The 20,740-nt window shown below is 41.1% G+C and overlaps 1 protein-coding gene across 1 annotated transcript in view; it reads left to right on the plus strand.

The window, feature by feature from the left end:
- nav3 (neuron navigator 3) overlaps positions 1-16,679 on the plus strand; it is a 321,553-nt gene extending 304,874 nt beyond the window's left edge. Inside the window, 5 exon segments of the mRNA XM_061714666.1 lie at positions 1,185-1,256; positions 1,929-2,125; positions 3,359-3,477; positions 7,498-7,701; positions 13,185-16,679. Of these exon segments, the coding sequence (XP_061570650.1) occupies positions 1,185-1,256; positions 1,929-2,125; positions 3,359-3,477; positions 7,498-7,701; positions 13,185-13,304 (712 nt within the window). The 3' untranslated portion in view covers positions 13,305-16,679.
- Positions 16,680-20,740: the final 4,061 nt, after the last annotated feature.

Here is a 20,740-nt window from a genome sequence, read left to right on the forward strand (position 1 = left end):
CAGAGTCAAGATGAAAGAAAAGTTAAGACAAAAGGAAAATAAACATTAATTTCAGCAATAATGGCATATACTGTACATAGATGTAAAGAATTGTGATGGGACATGGATGAAAAAAGGGCGAGTTAACAGAAAAATGCTGGTCAAATAGGTAGAAAGATACGACGGAGTATTAGGGCCAAACTAAGACAAAAAAAATGGAAATTACGAAAATAAAGTCGTAGAATTACCAGAATAAAGTCATAATGTTGTGATAATAAAGTTGTAATATTACGAAAATAAAGTCGTAATATATAATATATTATATAAATATAACTTCACAAGATGCTCAATGTTCCTCATTTTAACACAGGGAGAAGATGCTCTTCCTGTTAAGAGTTCTCATAAATTACCACTTTATTCTCGTAATGTTACGACTTTATTCTCGTAATATTACAACTTTATTCTCATAAATTACCACTTTATTCTTGTAATATTACGACTTTATTCTCGTAATGTTACGATTTTATTCTCGTAATATTACGACTTTATTCTCATAAATTACCACTTTATTCTTGTAATATTACGACTTTATTCTCGCAACATTATGACTTTATTCACGTAATTTTACGACTTTATTCTCATTATATTATAACTTTATCCTCGTAATTTCAATTTTTTTTTTGTCTTAGTTTGGCCCCAATACTCCGTCGTAGAAAGCCATTGAAAGTATTACTAAATAGTGGTACAACTACTAGAAACCCCAGTGATACAGGTTTCCAGGTTAGAGACTAACAGAACTAGATGGTCTAAAGCACTCAGGTCCAGCGACAACAGCCTCAGTCTTAACTGAGTTTCGTTCATTTATGTCTTTATATCAATAAGACATGTTCCCAGCTAATTTAACCCTTTACTCACCTGACTCTCAAAAATGTTCCAAGCACAGAACCCTGTGGAGCACCAAGTCTCTTTTATTTAGTACCACACAATAAATCAAATACGATTTTCCATTATCAACATGTACGATATAAATGATCACAAAAACTATACACATATTGCATATCATGTTTTCTATGTATTGTGCAGCCCTACTTCCATTTGTGTTAAAGCTCATAACATGCGCAGTAAAACATTGATAAAGCCAGTCAATAATATGTTGATTGTGATTGTGAGTGACGCTGTGTGTTGTTGTAATTGTCTCCTTGCAGCCCGTATGTTATTGGGACCATGAGCCAGGGAGTCTCCTCCTCTCCTAACCTTGAGCTGCACCACAACTTCAGGTCAGACACCTTGCAGCGACACGCAAAAGTTTGGTTGTTCGTTTTAAAAAAGCACCGCAAGAAAAGTGAGGATCATAAAAGATTTGAGCTTCTGACAAAGTCAGAACCAGTTTCACGTGTTCACTCTATTATTCATAAGCAGCCATCATTAGTGTGGAAATTGAAAATAACTGATAATCTCCTCTAAATTGACTTTGTGACAGTTTCAATCCATTTTCCAGGATTTATGTAAATCCTAAACATAATGTGTGATCATTTTCATGCATTATTAGTCATAATATGCTTTAAAAAGATGACGCACCAGTAAAATCCGTCCTCATGACACATGTTGTCTCATCCGTTGGCGTGCACACTGTCTCAGATTGTAAATAAAGCTCCCTTCCACAAAAGGAAGTGTAATTATGTCTATTCTGCTTGGTAAATGAAAATGAACAAGTTGTGATGAATGTTGTCGCTCGGCATGCTTAACAAACGCATTGTGATTAGGGACTTTAGCATTAAACTGAAATGTGAGTAAAATGGGACGCCGTTCTTTCCCACTGACGGAATAAAAGCCATCCTGGCGTGTCCTGGTGTGATGGATTTGCTCTGGTGAGAATCTTGTTAGAAGTGGAGCTGACACGTCGGCCTCTTTTCTGCATTCCCATCATTGATCAACTGTCCGGTTTGCAGGTGGGTGCTGTGCACCAACCACACGGAGCCGGTCAAAGGTTTCCTGGGTCGCTTCCTGCGACGCAAGCTGATAGAAACCGAGATCGATAGGAACATGCGCAGCAACGACCTGATTAAGATCATCGACTGGATCCCCAAGACCTGGCAGCATCTCAACGGCTTCCTGGAGGCGCACAGCTCCTCCGATGTCACCATAGGTCAGTTCCACACGCCCTGGTGTTTTTACTGTTGCACCAACACTCCAAGGCTCTGGGGGCTTAACTAGGGGTTGCCAACTCCCTGGAAAATAAATAAGAGACTCCTCATCTGCAGGGCCGGCCAACCCGATTGCCTTCACCTTTCCTGGCGTGGTGAATCTTTTTTAGCCCCTTTTTTTGTGAGTGAAATTGTTTTTTAACTATTTGACTCGAACCTACAGAAGAGTATTAGTACCATGCAGGAGAAAAAATATTTGAGAGGGGAAGATTTTTTTTTCATTATGTAGTCAAAATGTCGAGAAAAAAGTTGAAATGTCGAGAATAATGCTTCAAGACAATTTCAAGAATAAAGTCAAAATTTCGTGAATGAAGTCGGAATTTCGAGAATAAAGTTGAAATACATTTCAACTTTTTTCTCGAAATTGTACTTGGACATTAATCTCAACATTTCAACTTTTTTCTCGACATTTCGACTCTTTTCTCAAAGAGCATAATGAAAAAAAAATCGTCCTCCTCTAAAATATTATTTTTATTTTTCTCCTGCGTGGCTCTAATACTCTTCCGTACGAACCTGAATTGAATTAGATGCATATTTTCTAATGCCATGAACACATGGAAAACTAATTATTATCCAGCAATTCACTTTAATGCAAAATAACAAAATGAACTGAATAAAATAAGTATCTTTCTTAAACGGAAACCTGTCCTGCTTAACTTAAAATTGTATAAATGTATATAAAACAATAGAAAGAAAGCAGAACATCCATTCTGTAATAGTGCACATTTTTAGTGCAATAACAAAAGTGCAAACAGAAAGTCTGTAGAAAACTTGTAAACATATTTGTGCCTCAAAGGCCATGACTGTAACTACAGTTGTAGTAAAACAGAAAAAAATAACATATGAATTCAACAGCTCAATGCCATTTTCCATTGGCATTTTATGACTATTTTTTGACTCTCACAGTAATACGGGACAAAGTGCGTCCCTTTTCAGCTCCATACGGGACATGTACTTTAGTTTATAAATACGGGACGATTCTGTTTTTCAAGGGACGGTTGTTAACCCTAGTCTTAACTAAGATGCTGCCACCAATAACCTACAATCTGATTCATATAAATATGAAGAATCGCACATTTTACAGTCACTGAGTAAGAAGCTGAAGCTGCATTTTCTTCTATCTTCACTCTTGGTTCACCTGTGTGTCGTGTGTCTGCGCTGCTTTGTCCCCACAGGTCCTCGTCTGTTCCTGTCCTGTCCCCTGGATGTAGAAGGCTCTCGGGTTTGGTTCACTGACCTGTGGAACTACTCCCTGGTTCCCTACCTGCTGGAGGCCGTCAGAGAGGGACTGCAGGTACGTCCACTGATGCACCACCAGACAAACGCACTCCTACATTCTGAATGCATCCACCACTAGAAGTAACAGAAGTAACAGTTCTTTGAAACAGCTCTGCTTCGCCACACACAGTATGTTTACATGCACTTTGAATTGTTGCCTTAATCCAACCGTGATTGAATTTTTAAAAGCCATGTATAAACCTAAGCCGGACTGTAGTGGAACCGAACTGAAGCTCTTGAGATCGAGCTTTAAGTGCCAGATAATACGTCTTAATTCGAGTTATTCCAGCATGTATACCAACCCACACTTAGCCGAGCTACTAACCGCCCCGGGACTCCCCCTTCTGGAAGGGATGACACCCCGAAAGCCAGAATATCAACACAGTAGGAGAAGAAGAAGACGAACAACAAAGAACTAAAGCCGGGCAGACACTGTGCGATTGTCGGCTCGTTTTGAACCGATTTTCCAGTCGTGCGACTATTTTTTTGGATCCGGCCGGATTTCGACCCAATCGTTGCTCGTGCCTCGTGCAGTAAACGTGGGTAACGACGAGAGATTAACACCTCACAACGAGAGAGTAACACCTCACAACGAGAGAGTAACACCTCACAACGAGAGAGTAACACCTCACGACGAGCTCCCGATCACAAATCGTGATCAAACGTGTTGAAATCCTGGTCGCTCCTCGTGAAGGAATCGCACAGTTGAAGCAGCTACAACCCGATTGGATCATCCTTTCACAGAGAGCATGCGCAATCTCTGATGTCACGTCAAAAACTATTATTTGTAGTTTAAAGTGTTGCAAATTCACATTACAAATCATGTTTTAATAGCAGAAAAAAAGACCACATTTCCCACGTCTGCCCAGCCAATTCCTTGTCCAATCACGACGTTGTCTAATCTTTTTTATCTATTTATTATCCTATTTATCGCCACACAGAATGGCACAAATTGCAGGCAGCGTGTTTGTTTTTCCTGAGCATCTTCCGTGTCTCCCACTTCGAGGTTCCTCCTCTTCCACTTCTTTTCGACGTTGCAGTTCCAGTAACAAAAGTCTGACGTGAGGATCATGATCGTATAGTGTCAGCAGACGGAGCATCAGAGCATCGGGTCGTACAGTGTGAGACCATAAATCGTGGGCTGTGAAGTTTTGAACTCGGGGATCTAGTCGTGCAGTGTGAGATGGAGCTGAATCAAACGATTTAAAATATCGCACAGTGTATGCCCAGCTTAACCGGAAGAACGCAAAACGCAAAAGTGCGTGTGGCACCGCCACGCCACCTAGTATCACGGAGTTCAACACACCTCACTCAATAATAATTCGATAGTCTTCTCACGCATGTGTACTTTCTGGGAAACTCCAGTTTAATCCTCAGCTAGATTGTTGCCAATAGCTTGATTTAGATGTGCATGTAACTGCACAGACAGACTGAATAATCAGACTAAAGACCATGAAAAAGAAGCTTTGACTCTTATTCTTTTGCTGACCGTAGGAACTTAAGATATCTCATCTTCTCTCATCATAACTTCTTTGCTTCAGGACGTATGCAGAACGTGGCTGTGTTGTTTGTTTGGTTTGCTCCCCAGTTGGTTTTGTTGAAAATAACCTCTGGTCCTCCCCATGAAGCCCAGCCCTCCTGACGCCACCATGTGTTGCTCTGAAACCTTTTCTGCATCAATGCTGCCCTCACAGAGCCACTAACGGCCCCTGAAAAGAGCAACCTCATCACAGAGCTGGTTGCTGAAAAATGTCCTGTTTGTCTTTGGTTTGAAGCATGTGCTTTTCATTACCGCAACCAAAAAAACAACTAGATCACTGATGTTTCTGACCACAACCAATGCTTGGACTGATGGCTCATCCCATGATGCCTCTGAGCCCACAAACACTGACACTAGACCGGGTTAAGAAAGGGCTTCTTTACTGCACAGTAAACTTTTAGAGAGATTCTGTTCTGTAGTTCTCAGAGTAATTCTATACCCGTGTAAAACTGGACGTATATCAACAAATGCAATAAAGTAGCAGAGAAATTGACCAACTGATACACGTGGGTCTGATGTATCAATCAGCTCACTGCAAAAACTCAAAATCTTACCAGGAATATTTGTCTTATTTCTAGTTAAAATGTCTCATTTTTAGTCAAAAGATCTCATTACACTTAAAACAAGAGTCATTACCAGATAAATAACTTTCAATTTTCACCTGTTTCAAGTAAATTTTCACTTGAAATAAGTAGAAAAATTTGCCAGTGGAACAAGATTTATCTTCTCATTACAAGCAAAAAAATCTTGTTCCACTGGCAGATTTTTCTACTTATTTTAAGTGAAAATCTACTTGAAACAGGTGAAAATTGTTGTTTTTTAGAGTGATGAGTCTTGTTTTAAGTGTAATGAGATTTTTTTCGACTAAAAATGAGACATTTTAACTAGAAATTAAAGCTGCAAGCAGCAATGAACGGGCCCTCGCACTCACGGCCACCGCCCCCATAAGCATATCAGAAATGACACCACCCACGACTTCCTATGTCAAACCATTCAAAAGTTATAGCAGAAAAAAGGGACAACCAATCAGAAGAAGGTGCGGGGCTAATTCAGGCCAATGAAGGTCAAGGACTCCATACAGAATCTGATGACCCCACCCACCATTCCAAAGTTATAGCAGAAAATCGGGACAACCAATCAGAAGAAGGGGCGGGGCTAATTAAGGCCAACGAAGCTTAAGAACTCATTACAGAGTCCCATGACACCACCCACGACTTCCTATGTCAAACCATTCAAAAGTTATAGCAGAAAAAAGGGACAACCAATCAGAAGAAGGGGCGGGGCTAATTCAGGCCAATGAAGGTCAAGGACTCCATAAAGAATCTGATGACACCACCCACGACTCTCTATGTCAAACCATTCCAATGTTATAGCAGAAAATCAGGACAACCAATCAGAAGAAGGGGCGGGGCTAATTAAGGCCAACAAAGCTTAAGGACTCATTACAGAGTCCCATGACACCACCCACGACTTCCTATGTCAAACCATTCAAAAGTTATGGCAGATAAAAGTATTCTAGGGGGCGCTGTTGAGCCGTTAGGCCACGCCCATTAATGCAAACCATGAAATATCAAATTTATCGCCAGGCCTGGCTTGCATGCAAAATTTGGTGACTTTTGGAGAACTATCAAATATGGACCAATCACATGAAGGGGGGGCGCGCCTTTTGGCATCTAGCGTCGCCACGGTAACACTTTTGAAAGAGAAAAGTAATGCGTGGTGTCGCAGGATGTAGATGCACATTTTGATGTATAACACACTTGGGGGCACGTTACGGTTCGGGCTGAATTAACTGCCGAAGGAATGGCATAAATTTCGCCAAAATGACACAATTTATTCAAAATGGCCGACATCCTGTTCGGTTTTGGCCATGGCTCCAAGAGACTTTTCTTTAAGTTGTGCCATGATACAGGTGTGTAGCGATTTTCGTGCATGTACGTCAAACCGTATTGTGGGGCTTGAGGCACAAAGTTTTCCGGGGGGGCGCTGTTGAGCCATTTTGCCACGCCCATTAATGCAAACCATTAAATATCAAATTTTTCGCCAGGCCTGACTTGCATGCAAAATTTGGTGACTTTTTGGGCACGTTTAGGGGGGCAAAAAGGCCCTCCTTTCGTCAGAAGAAAAAAGAAAGAAAGAAAGAAAGAAAGAAAGAAAGAAAGAAAGAAAAAAAATTCCTACAGATACAATAGGGCCTTCGCACTGAAGGTGCTCGGGCCCTAATAAGACAAATATTCTTGTTAAGATTTTTAAGTTTTTGCAGTGCTTGTATTTATTTTTAATTAAACAGAACTTTAATCACTGCCTTTCTACACATTACTGCTTTTCTGTCAGCAGTAATGTTCATCATTGTCTTTTGAGATAAATGCTGCGCGTCACTTTTAACTGCCATCGACCTTTCTACATGTCTATATCTTGTTCTATTTGAATCATCTCTGATCTATAAGTGAATCCATGTCAGACTGTAATATTCAGGTTGTCTGGTCTCCCCTGCAGCTGTACGGTAAGAGAGCCGTGTGGGAGGATCCATCCAAGTGGGTGAACGACACGTATCCGTGGAACGCGGCGTGCCTGCAGCAGGACGGCCAGGCGCTGCTCCAGCTCCGGCCGGAGGACGTGGGGTACGACGGCTACACCTCGTCCAAGGAGGGGGCGTCGGCCAAGCAGGTGTCCCAGAGCGACACGGAGGGAGACCCACTGGTGAGGACACGCGTCTGTGCCAGCAAACACCATTTGTTTTGTCTTTCCAGTTTAGAAATCAGTGCCAGCACAGGAAAACTCATTATTTCCCTTTATAACCCCCAGCTCATAATCTACGGAAGAGTATTAGGAACATGCAGGAGAAAAAATATTTGAGAGGTGAAGATTTTTTTTTATTGTGCACTTTGAGAAAAATGTCGAAATGTGGAGAAAAACGTTGAAATTTCGTGAATAAAGTCGAAATTTCGAGAATAAAGTTGAAATACATTTCGGCTTTTTTCTTGAAATTGTACTTTATTCTCAACATTTCAACTTTTTTCTCGAAGTGCATGATGAAAAAAAAAATCTTAGGGCCATGCAGGAGAAAAAATATTTGAAGATTTTTTTTTATTGTGCACTTTGAGAAAAAAGTCGAAATGTCAAGAAAAAAGCCGAAATGTCGAGTGTTGAAATACAATTTTGAAAAAAAGTCGAAATGTCGAGATTAATGTTGAAATACAATTTCAAGAGTAAAGTCAAAATTTCATGAATAAAGTCGAAATTTCGTGAATAAAGTTGAAATTTCGAGAACAAAGTTGAAATTTCGAGAACAAAGTTGAAATACAGTTTTGTGAATAAAGTGTAAATGTCTCCTCTGGTCCATCAAATCCAGTTAGAGCGACTGACAGCTCTGCAGCAGCAGCCGTAACTAACTAACTAACTAACTTACATTCTTGGAGTGGAACGTTAAGTTTCTGAAGTTATGCAACTGCATATGTGTGATATGTGTTTCAAATCAATATCGTCATCAAATTTTGACTTTTTTCTCGACATTTAGACTTTTTTCTCGAAGTGCATAATGAAAAAAAAATCTTCCTCTTCTAAAATATTACTTTTATTTTCTCCTGTCTGGCCCTAATACTCTTCCGTACATAATCCCTGTAACCTGATTTTAAACTCATCTCTAAAATAAGACATTTTGAAAGGTTCTGACCATAAAAGGCTTTTTGTTCTTGTGCAGACTAGAATTTTGTACCTCACAAAGCTTATAAAGTATTCTCATACACACACATACACACATACACATTAGAGGATGAACTCTTAAATGGGTGTAGAGACACTTAATTTCCATTTGGCGGGTTATTGCAGCCCAAGAGGAATTAAGGAGTAGTCATCCGAAAAACGACTGGCATGACTTGGGAAGAAAGCACGTGTGTGTGTATTAGTGCGTGTGCGTGCACAGATATGTGTGTGTGGAGGCCCAGTCTGAGCGCAGGTGTGCCTGAACTCATCTTAAGAGGACTGGAAGCAGTTCACCAGCTGCAGCAGCACTTGTGCATTATTTAGACCATTAGTTCCGTGGCAGGGATGAGAGGTTCTGCTGGTTTATGGCGCCGCTGGACCACAGGGTCCAGGGAGAGCCTGTTTAAAATATAAGTGCTAAAAGGTGTGAGGCCCAGAGGTGTCTATTGGCGCTTGTACACTGGAACCTACTCGGCTCAACTCTACTCAACTCAGCTCGGCCAAGTTTCTTTTCAATAACAATTCAGCACCTGGAGCAGAAGTAGGAGGATGGAGCGAAACTGCTGTGACGTATTTGATTGTTGATCTAAACCAGGAGTCAGCAACCCGTGGCTCTTTAGCGCCGCCCTAGTGGCTCCTGGAGCTTTTTCAAAAATGTTTTTGAAATGTTTTTTTTTTTCCTTTTTTTCTTCTTTTTTTCTTTTTTTTCATTTTTTTTCCTTTTTTTCTCTTTTTTTCTTCTTTTTTTTTCTTTTTTTCCTTTTTTCTTCTTTTTTCTCTTTTATTCTTACTTTTTCCTTTCCTTTTTAATCTTGACATTTCGACTTTTTTCTCGACATTTCGACTTTTTTCACGAAATTTTTACTATTTCCTCAACATTTAGACTTTTTTCTCGAAATTGTATTTCAACATTAATCTCGATATTTCGACTTGGATCACCAAACAGACTTTTGTGCTGCCATTGCCTGTTGAATAAAATGAACAAGAAGCCGTTAGTCGCTCTTTCTCTGATGTCACATCCTGACTCAGACGTCTGACTCCAACCCCCCGACCAATCGGTGGCCTGTAGTGTGATGATGTCAGATACAGCCGACTCAGCAGCTTAGAACCTCGGCAGAATAGATACAGAAAAGTATCTATTCTGCACATTAGACCCCTGGTGGAAAAGTGCCAAACCGAGGCGAGTTGAGTCGGGCTGAGTAGGAACTAGGGGAAAAGCGCCATATAAGAACTAATAGAAATGTAAGTGTGCGTATGTTCATTTGGAAAGGTCAAAAACAGGAACGAGCACAAGCATGTCACTCGGACTCGGCGGTGTGTTTGTCCAGCGTCCGGCCGTTTGATCAGGTTCACCGGCAAACCATAACAGGCTGGTGAAATATGACTCTGCTGTAAATACCAAACTTGCACTGCCAACCTTCATCCTGGAAACTGGTGACTCAGCAGTAAACGGGTCACCGAGTTAAAGCCTCCAACCTGTATCGGACCGTCTAATACCGCTAAAGTTTAGCATTTCACAGGGACTTATGTCCAGGTCTTCTCTGGGAAGAGTGACTTCTTAAAGTCGGGATTCGTTTCCAGGCAGTCACCTCAAGGTCATCAAAAAGAAGACATTTCAGTGGAATCTTTTTACGACCATTTGGATTGGCTAATGCTAATCTGTAGGCCTGCCATCACCAAATGGCGGACCCCGGTCCGGGTCCGGACCGAGTGATGGTTCTATCCGGACCCGTGACCAATTTCTAATAAATTAATGAGAATAAATTTTACTGTACACTTTTTCTCTTGGACTATGGGGATGCTTCTCCTGTATAAATGAAAAAGAAATAAAAAGTTGATCACAAAAAAAAAATATTTTTTTTCTGACGGTCACGGGTCGGTTTTAGACAGGGGGCGGAGCTAATCCAGTTAACACGGCAATAGTGTCACTCAATTGAGCCAATCAAATCGTTTGTTTACCCTGCGTGGCCTGCACGCTGTGGACTGTGGAGAGAGGAAAAGAGACGTGAGAGAGACAGCGCAGCATGACTTGCTCCAAAATAAGGAAAGTTGATGCGGAAAACCGAACTTTTAAAGATGAATGGACAGACCAATTTATGTTCATTCTTCCGGCAGCCTGTTCTAAACCAGTGTGCCTCATATATTCCGAAAACGTGGCATTAATCAAAAGTGGTAATGTGAAGCGCCACTACGAGACAAAACACAAATATTTTGAGCAAACTTATCCACTGAAGTCCAAGCTGAGGGCACGCAAAATAACCGAACTGAGAGCACAGTATGACAGATCTACCCGACTCATCACGCACTCATTTACAGCCCAGCAACGGGCAAATTAATGCGCACTAAGGTAGCATGGATTTTGAGGCAACATAAGAAAACATTTAGTGATGGGACAGTTGTGAAGGAGTGCTTAAACGCCGTTGCTGAGACGTTACTTGAAGGAAAACAAAAAGACGAGTTGTGTGAAAAAATCAGTCAAATACACATGTGCATGAGAATGGCACTAACTCCATTCAAGCCAAGATTCAAAATACTGGCAGGGCAGTCACATGCTCATTTCTCTCATTCAGGAAGGAAGTAGAAAAAATGTAAAAGAAAAAAAATAAAGAGGGGCTCTGTTGGCACTTTTTCCTAAAGAGGCACTTTTTTATTTATTTTATTTTGAATAGTCTGTGTTTTCTTTTACTTGAAATGTTGGCCTTAAGTTCATTAAGCTGGGAATACTTTTATTTATGGTAAAGGCAGCTGTTTGTTTACTATTCAAGTGCCATACAAGTTCCATGTGTATGTTAAAGTCCCACTTTGAAAATTGAGAATAAATATTGTTGAAACAATATGAAAATGTACGTTGTTGATTTTATTTGATGGACATAGGGGTAGGCTATAGGGCACAATTTAGACATTATGAGGTTCGGACCTTTGCTGGAAGGAAATTTTACTAACTGGACCTCATTGAATTTTAATTGAATACCCCTGCTGTAGGCCCTCATCCATCGACAAGCTGGGAGTTTTATGCTCTTAATAGAGGGAATGCGCATGAGGTCACAGATGCGTCTTCACAGCGGGTTTCGCCCACTGAGTGTCAGAAAGACTGAGTGTCAGAAAGACTGAGTGTCAGAAAGACTGAGTGTCAGAAAGACTGAGTGTCAGCGTAAACTTTCAGTTTGAGCAACTGAAAACATCTAAAATGGGAAAGAGCTGTTGTGCGATCGACTGTACTCATAGATTTGGCAAGAAATCGGAGTTATCGTTTTACAGACTGCTGAAAAATAAGCTTAAGAGAGACAAATGTATCGCTGCAATTCACAGAAACAACTGGATTCCAGACACCGAAACGTGGATTTGTGGTTCCCATTTTGTATCAGGTAATGTTGGATTTTTGGGTAGCTAACGTTAAACGGTTAAATCATAAAGTTCGGTGTCCTCATCACTTTAATTTCTACAACAAATCCTGCCTTGAAGTCGGACCAAGCGTCAAGACTTTTGTAAGCCTTCAAGCTTTGCTTCGTGTATTTCCCCGGCGTAGAAATTAAGTACATATAAATATCAGGAAACTGGATTCGTGGCCAAATATTAATGTCCATGGACCACTGGTTCTTGGTAACTGTACCAAATATTAATGTCCATGAACCACTGGTTCTTGGTAACTGTACCAAATATTAATGTCCATGAACCACTGGTTCTTGGTAACTGTACCAAATATTAATGTCCATGGACCACTGGTTCTTGGTAACTGTACCAAATATTAATGTCCATGGACCACTGGTTCTTGGGGTAACTGTACGGGTCACTGTCAAGTCCAACTGTCTTTAATTGGGGTTGCCGACCCCAGACAGGGGTCGGCAACCCGTGGCTCTTTAGCGCCACCCTAGTGGCTCCCTGGAGCTTTTTCAAAAATGTTTGACCTTTTTTTTTCCTTTTTTTTTTCTTTTTTTTCCTTTTTCTCTTTTTTTCCTCTTTTTTCCTTTTATTCCATTTTGTCTTCTTTTTTTCTTTTTTTTCTTATTTTCCTTTTCTCAACATTTTGACTTTTTTCCCGAAATTTTGACTTTTTTCTCGACATTTCGACTTTTTTCTCGAAGTTCATAATGAAAAAAAAAATCTTCCCCCAGTTATAACTAATATAGAAACATGCAGCATGTGTTGCCTTCATTCTAAGGCTTATACAGGACTTTTCATTTTTTGCGGCTCCAGACATACCGTATTTGTTTTTTGTGTTTTTGGTCCAATATGGCTCTTTCAATATTTTGGGTTCCCGACCCCTGGTTTAAGACGATAATCGTCTGTTATCCCGTCTTCTCCACTAGTTGCAGCTGTTTTTGCTGATGTTTTGCCACTCAGTGTGAGTAAGGGGGCTGGTCCAGTGGGGAAGTGACATCAATATAATAATTATACCCTCTACAAACATGTGTACTGTAGCTACAACCTCTGGAATGTTAAAGGTGCTCCTGTGTTCACTTCTGTTTCCTCTGCCCTCCCAGATGAACATGCTGCTACGGCTGCAGGAGGCGGCCAACTACTCCAGCACGCAGAGCTGCGACAGCGACAGCACCAGTCACCATGACGACCAGCTGGACTCCTCCTTGGAGTCGGCGCTATGATGGACAGAGCGGCGCCGGCAAACCCTCGGACCCTGTGAACCCCCAGAACCCCCAGAACCCCCTGGAACACCCGGACTCCTCCCAACCCTCACTACCAGAGACCCCTCCAGTCCACAGATGTATGATATATGAAAAGTTTTATGATCCAAAATGGTATACCCACCATTTGAAAGAAAAATGCCTATTTTTTCATAGTGATGGTGCAATATAAAAATCAAATTATTTTATGTTTTAAGAAGCTTTGCAAACCATGTCCTCAGTGGTCAAAAAAAAAAAGAGAAAAGATACATGTTGGATCATGTCTATTTTACAGACATCAATTCGCATCGAGCAGTTATTTTAATGGATGTATAACATTTTAAGAATACAACTTTTCATATATGTTTATGCGTGATGTTTCCGATGAGGAGCTGAAGCTCCTTTGATGTTTACTTCCACCGAACAAATCCCGTGTGTGCAGCCACTTTTCACGCCATTAGCTCAACTTCAAAACATCAAAAAGTCCAAAGTGTCACTAAACGATGAGTTTAACGTGACCGACTGGATTGAGTTTTTTTATTTTTGTATTATTCTCGTTTCACCCAGTGATACTTATAGATGTTTACATTGGGAGGGCCGTTTCTGTTCAGTCTTTCCTTGTTTACAGAGGTGCTTCTCGCGGACACGCATACACTCTGATGAATGCATTCACACGAAGGCAGCAGCAGAAAAACCTCCACGTAGAGACTTGATCGGTTCAAGCTCTTGGTTGATGAATGATCCCGGGCGTGGCAGATTGTCCTTCAGCAAGGCACCTTCTCCACGCCACATCTGGGCAAACGCTGATCTCTGATCTTACATAACAGAGGGAAGCAAAAAAAAGAAAGTATTTCAAGTGGTCCAATGCTCTCTGGTGACCAAAACCACGGTGCTTTTACACAAATTGGATTCCTCATTGGATTTTCTTGTGTTGTCTCAGTAACGCTAAAGCAAAAACGTGATATTTATTGCAAAAATGTCAATGTCTTTTTACCGTTCCAAAGGTTATGATGTCACCAGACGGGGCTGATTTAAATACGAGTGCGAGGCCTTTACAGCCCCAAACAGGATCACAACAATAAGTACAGCAAAAGTAGTCCACTTGCACTTGTTTGCCCTGAGCTCAGCCGTCAGTTAAACCCCCCCCCCAACCCCCCCCTACAGGGGGGCTGGTCTCTAGGCCTGAACCTCCTCAGTGTCAGGCACTGCCAAGCCGCTCCTCGCGGCCCCTCATGCCAACGACAAGCACAACGAAAGCGAATTGTCTGTGTGTCATCCAGCCACACTGCTACTGTGAAGACAACATGGAAAAGTGCCAATGTTTCCCCCCTTTGATTCGACTGCCAAATGTTTGCACCCACGGACTTTGAAAGCCACAAAGGTGGTACATTTTTCTTTAAGTCTCTCTTGGCCTTCCTGCACAACACAGCTTGTGTCGCTCTTTGGTGCTGAATTGCGCCGTGAGAATTGAAAAGGCGTCGCCCTCCGGCTGCTCTCACTGCAAGCGCCAGCTTGGCTTGGCATCTGCATCAACCTGCATCAAGAACCATGTGGTTGATGCGCAAAGGGAAGCTCAGACAGTCAGAGGAAAAGCACCAGACTGGTTGGAAATAAAGTAATATTAAACTGGGCAGTGCAAACTGACTGTTAAAGGAGTTAAAACAGACATCTCCGTCCCCCTGGTACCAAATTAAAACAAAAGTATTACATCTTTATAGAATTTAACTTGATCAACCAAAAGCTAAATGAGGGAACAACGGTATTGGTGCTTTCTCACTGCCTTAGATGTTGCTTCGTCTCCTGAAGCGTCCTGTTCCCGCGGGCTATAGTGAGGAGTGAGATGTTTTAAGCGTTGAATGATGATCTGCTTCCTGCTAATGTCAAAGATGCTGCTTGTAGTCTCTTTGTGTTTGCTGCCCCTCCCTCTTCCTCCAAATCACCCTCTCTTCTCTCTGACAGTCAGAAAATGAAAGATTTGACATTGCATTTGAATGAAAAACAGATTAATATTGTAGAAAAACACACACACACACCCAAACAAAACAAACCTGAGAGGTGGTGGTGGTATTTTTTAGTCGTCGTCTTGTGCCCAGCTGAGCTGGGCTCACTTGAACTGACAGGAGCACAACCAAACTGTTTAAGGTTTTCTAGCTTGATAAAGCATGTTTTGAAGCTTTTTAAAGGGGATGCATTGAGAAGAGACCTGTACCTTTATGTATGCGTGTATTGGATGGAAGCCATTTAGAATTTTGATTGTCCTCTCTTTGCTTAAGTGGGTTGGTTTTGCACATTTTGAGGTTTGGGGTGGGTTGTAAATACTTCCAAGTCTTGCACAGTGAATCAAAGATGCATTCTACCCTGTCGATGTTACAATACGCTTAACCCGTTGAGTAAATTATTGTACTTTGAAAACGGAGAGAGAAAAAAAAAGACAAATGCAAAAACTCCACACATGGTCAGAAACAGGTATGTGTCTTGTGGTGATTGGATGTTTTGCCTATGCAGGAGGTATACAGTGTACAGTAACGAAACTGTTTTTAACTCACTAAAATTCACATACTGAAAAAATAGACACTTCTTCAATACTGTTTTTCCTGCCGTCATATCCGTCGGACCCTCATTGTCATTGGGGAATGCCTGTATTTCCCTAGAGGCACTTCCTTTCCGAACAGTGTGACCCAAACTCAATCTCCCCTACGAGGCTTGCTAGCTGTCTGAGGCACCGAAGATGACCTGACAACGTACTGTAAAAAACATCTAAACAGGTGCTACTGGTCAGTCAAACCCAACCAGAGACCAAGAAGTCATTTTAGTCACAACCTCAGGACAAACCCTCTCCTCTACAATCCTACCTGTGCTCAGCTTCTTCCCGTGTCTCTGCAGCCAAGCCTCAGAGAGTTGTGGTGTGATTCTGGTCGAATCGGCCAGCCTTATGTCTACAAGGGTGTGTAGTTGCATGACTTAAGGGGTAGTTGCCGTGGTTACAGGGCTGCTCCTTACCTACACTGACACCCGTGTATCCAAAACCCTATCTCCACTCCTGTTATAGGCCATTGTTTCCCAAGATAGCGGCGCCTTGACACCATTACCAGTGTGCACCATGGTGTTGATGATCAACTGGTCATTGTTCTCCCCTCACACTTTACAGTTACATCTCAGTTGGAGACTATTGCATTTACTCTGGTTTGAGAGAAAGTTTGTTTGGTTTTTTTTTCTTTTATGAGTGAAACATTTGTCCTTAAATGTTTTATATTTTGTACATTTGTATGTAACATATCATGTAAATATACAGAGACAGTGATTTAACTCATCTGGAGGATTTTGTAGTCTTTGTAAAGCCCTAATAAATTGTATTTGGTGTCACTCAAACGGCGTGTCGTTGGATTTTCTTCACCAGATGCACAGCAGAGGTAAAGTAGGACAACACTGCACCCAAGTGGAGGGAAAGGTATCTGTTGGCAAAAACACAAGCTGAAAGAAGATACAGTGGGGCAAAAAAGTATTTAGTAAGCCACCAATCGTGCAAGTTCTCCCACTTAAAAAGATGAGAGGCCTGTAATTTTCATCATAGGTAAATTTCAACTATGAGAGACAGAATGGGGGGAAAGAATCCAGGATTTTTCTGAATTAATTAGTAAATTCCACGGTAAAATAAGTATTTGGTCACCTACAAACAAGCAAGATTTCTGGCTTTCACAGACCTGTAACTTCTTCTTTAAGAGGCTCCTCTGTCCTCCACTCATTACCTGTATTAATGGCACCTGTTTTAACTGGTTATCAGTATAAAAGACACCTGTCCACAACCTCAAACAGTCACGCTCCAAACTCCACTATGGCCAAGACCAAAGAGCTGTCAAAGGACGTGAGAAACTAAATTCTAGACTTGCACCAGGCTGGGAAGACTGAATCTGCAATAGGTCAGCAGATTGGTGTGAAGAAATCAACTGTCTGAGCAATTATTAGAAAATGGAAGACATACAAGACACTGATAATCTCCCTCCATCTGGGGCTCCAAGATCTCACCCCAGGGGGTAAAAATGATCACAAGAACGGTGAGTAAATATCCCAGAACCACACAGGGACCTAGTGAATGACCTGCAGAGATCTGGGACCAGAGTAACAAAGTAACCATCAGTAACTCACTATGCAGAGGTGTCTTCAGTATTCACATTCATTACTCAGAAGTATAGATACTAAAGTTAAAAAATACTCCTGTAGAAGTTGAAGTATCAACTCAAGTTTTTTACTCAAGTAAAAGTATAAAAGTACTGGTTTCAAAACTACTTAAAGTATACAAGTAAAAGTAATGTAAGGGGGGAAAAAGCCATTAAGGACAAAAGCCATTGAAAATGAATGTATCTTAGTATAATGCAAATATATTAAAGAACCATATATGTGTACTATTGAGCATGAACATGTGTTTCAGAGAGCAGGAGATCCCAGGGAGGGCCCTGCACTGAGCTCAGGTCTCCTTCTTATCCTGAGGAGTGATGGACCGCTTCTTTTCACCAGACAGGGTGAGGATTCTCTGACCGGACGTAGCGCGTGGAAGGATCACGTTATTCCGGCCGGATCCTCCCCACCCCATCTGGCGCCCCGGTTGGCCAGAGGGGGCATGTGTAGCCCAGGACTGTGTGCATGTTTTTGTGAGAGTAGCTCACATTAGCTACCCAAGGGAACACGGGGAGAACATGCAAACTCCACACAGAAAGACCCTTTCCCCAACCCCACCCATGGTGTGGTGCTGAAGTCATGGGGGAACTAACACGCACTTCAGCGCTCACAGCGTCCCCGGCGGGAATCGAACCCAGGACCTTCTTGCTGTGTGAGACGGCTGCACTACCAGCTGCGCCACCGCGCCCCCTTTGGTTCAAAATGGTGCAAAAAGTCAAACTTCAGAGGCATGTTATCATTTATCCTAACCTTTATTGGAATGTACATCCAAGTTTAGTTGCAGGAATCTGAGGGAACGGATGTAAGAACAAAACTGGACAAGAACATCTGAAACAACCACAACCAAATTCACTCTATCCGGATGGAGCAATTTAACTGGATAGTTTTTATTTAAAGGCTGAAATGAAATAGAGTAACGAGGCTGTTTTTAAAATGTAAGGAGTAAAAAGTACAGATAATTGTGTGAAAATGTAAGGAGTAAAAGTAAAAAGTCGTCTGGAAAATAATTACTCCAGTGAATTATAGATAACCAAAATTTCTACTTAAGTAAGGTAACAAAGTATTTGTACTTTGTTACTTCTGACTCAGATCCTGCAGGGCCAGACTTTCCCCCTGCTGAAGCCACTACATGTCCAGGTCTGAAGTTTGCTAGAGAGTATTTGGATGATGCACAAGAGGATTGGGAGAATGTTATATGGTCAGATGAAATCAAAATATTCTTTTTGGTAGAAACACAACTTGTTGTGTTTGGAGGAGAAAGAAAGCTGAGTTGCATCCAAAGAACACCAAACCTACTGTGAAGCATAGGGGTGGAAACATCATGCTTTGGGGATGTTTTTCTGCAAAGGGACCAGGACGACTGATCCGTGTAGGGGAGAGAATGAATGGGGCCATGTATGGTGAGATTTTGAGTGAAAACTTCCTTCCATCAGCAGGACAGTGAAGATGAAACGTGGCTGGATCTTTCAGCATGACAATGATCCAAACACATCGCCCGGGCAACGAAGGAGTGGCTTCATAAGAAACATTTCCAGGTCCTGGAGTGGCCTAGCCAGTCTCCAGATCTCAACTGGAGAAAGAAAATCTTTAGAGGGAGTTGAGAGTCCGTGTTGCAGCGACAGCCCCAAAACATCACTGCTCTAGAGGAGATCATGGTGGAATAGGCCAAAATACCAGCAACAGTGTATAAAACCTTGGGAAGACTTACAGAAAACATTTGACCTCTGTCATTGCCAACAAAAGGTATATAACAAAGTATTGAGATAAACTTTTGTTATTGACCAAATACTTATTTTCCACTATAATTTGCATATACATTCTTTAACAATCACACTTTTTTTCATTTCGTCTCTCATAGTTGTACGGAAGAGTATTAGGGCCAGGCAGGAGAAAAATAAAAATAATATTTTAGAAGAGGAAGATTTTTTTTCATTATGCAATTCGAGAAAAAAAGTCAAAATGTCGAGAAAAAAGTCAAAATGTCGAGATTAATGTTGAAGTACGATTTCGAGAAAAAAGTCGAAATGTTGAGAAAAAAGTGGAAATGTCGAGATTAATGTTGAAATACAATTTCAAGAAAAAAGTAAACATTTTGTGAATAAAGTTGAAATGTTGAGAAAAAAGGTGAAATTTTGACTTTATTCACGAAATTGCATTTCAACATTAATCTCGACATTTCGACTTTTTTCTCGACATTTCGACTTTTTTCTTGAAGTGCACAATAGAAAAGAATCTTCCCCTCTCAAATATTTTTTCTCTTGCATGGTCCTAATACTGTTCCGTATAGTTGAGATATACCTGTGATGAAAATGACAGGCCTCTCTTATCTTTTTAAGTGGGAGAACTTGCACAACTGGTGGCTTACTAAATACTTTTTCGCCCCACTGTATATATTTTATTTGGAGGGAAAGAAAAATTTATTTCATTTTCATTTCCCCTCCAATCAAATTAGACAATGAATATTGCTAAAGTTAAAAAGGTTGTGCAAAGGGATGATACCCCACACTGTTTGGACCCAGTTGCTCTGTGTTTTGTATCAGTGGTGGTGATACAGTATATGTGATCCCTACGTGTCTAAAGAAAGACATGGATTGTTGCTTGGAACCTGGAGCTTGCTTTGTAAAACTGAACTATCTTTGCACTCAAACAACTGTAAAAATAAGAGTCTCCAGTGTCGTGTTGGATGTAGACCCACGGGCAGCCGGGCCTGCACAGGGAACCACAATGGAGCATCAAAATCTTCACGCAATGGTAAGGTTTGGTTTTGATCTTCCTTTACTTTTTAGGTCACTGGTTGAAAGTGGTGTAATTTTATGGGCGGTTCTAAGTACAGTGGTCAACATTTGAAGTGGATCAAAAACACGTTGCATGTTGAGCAATATCCATTCTTCTCTTAGGAGAAATTTGAAGTTTGTGTGTGTCTTTTTTTGGGTTTTTTTTGGGACGGGGGGCGAAAAACTTAAAAGAGAGTTTTTCCTTTCCAGCCTCCCGGTGTTTGCTCAAGACGTGGGATTGTATTGTAGAAAATTCTTGAATTCTGATCTGTTGGCTTTGTTTTAGAAGCAATGATTTATTTATTTATTTATTTATTTATCTTATTGGCTTTGTATTGATTGGACTGCTTTGGAATGACTTAAACTGTTTTGTTGAAGTGTGTTGAGGAGATGATTTGGCGCTATATGAATCAGGCTGTCTTGATTTGAATTTGTTTATTCTCCCTCCAACAAGCGAAGCTCATAAAGGCT

Source organism: Cololabis saira, chromosome 23 (genome assembly GCF_033807715.1).
Source record: "Cololabis saira isolate AMF1-May2022 chromosome 23, fColSai1.1, whole genome shotgun sequence".
NCBI classification, from domain to species: Eukaryota; Metazoa; Chordata; class Actinopteri; order Beloniformes; family Belonidae; genus Cololabis; species Cololabis saira.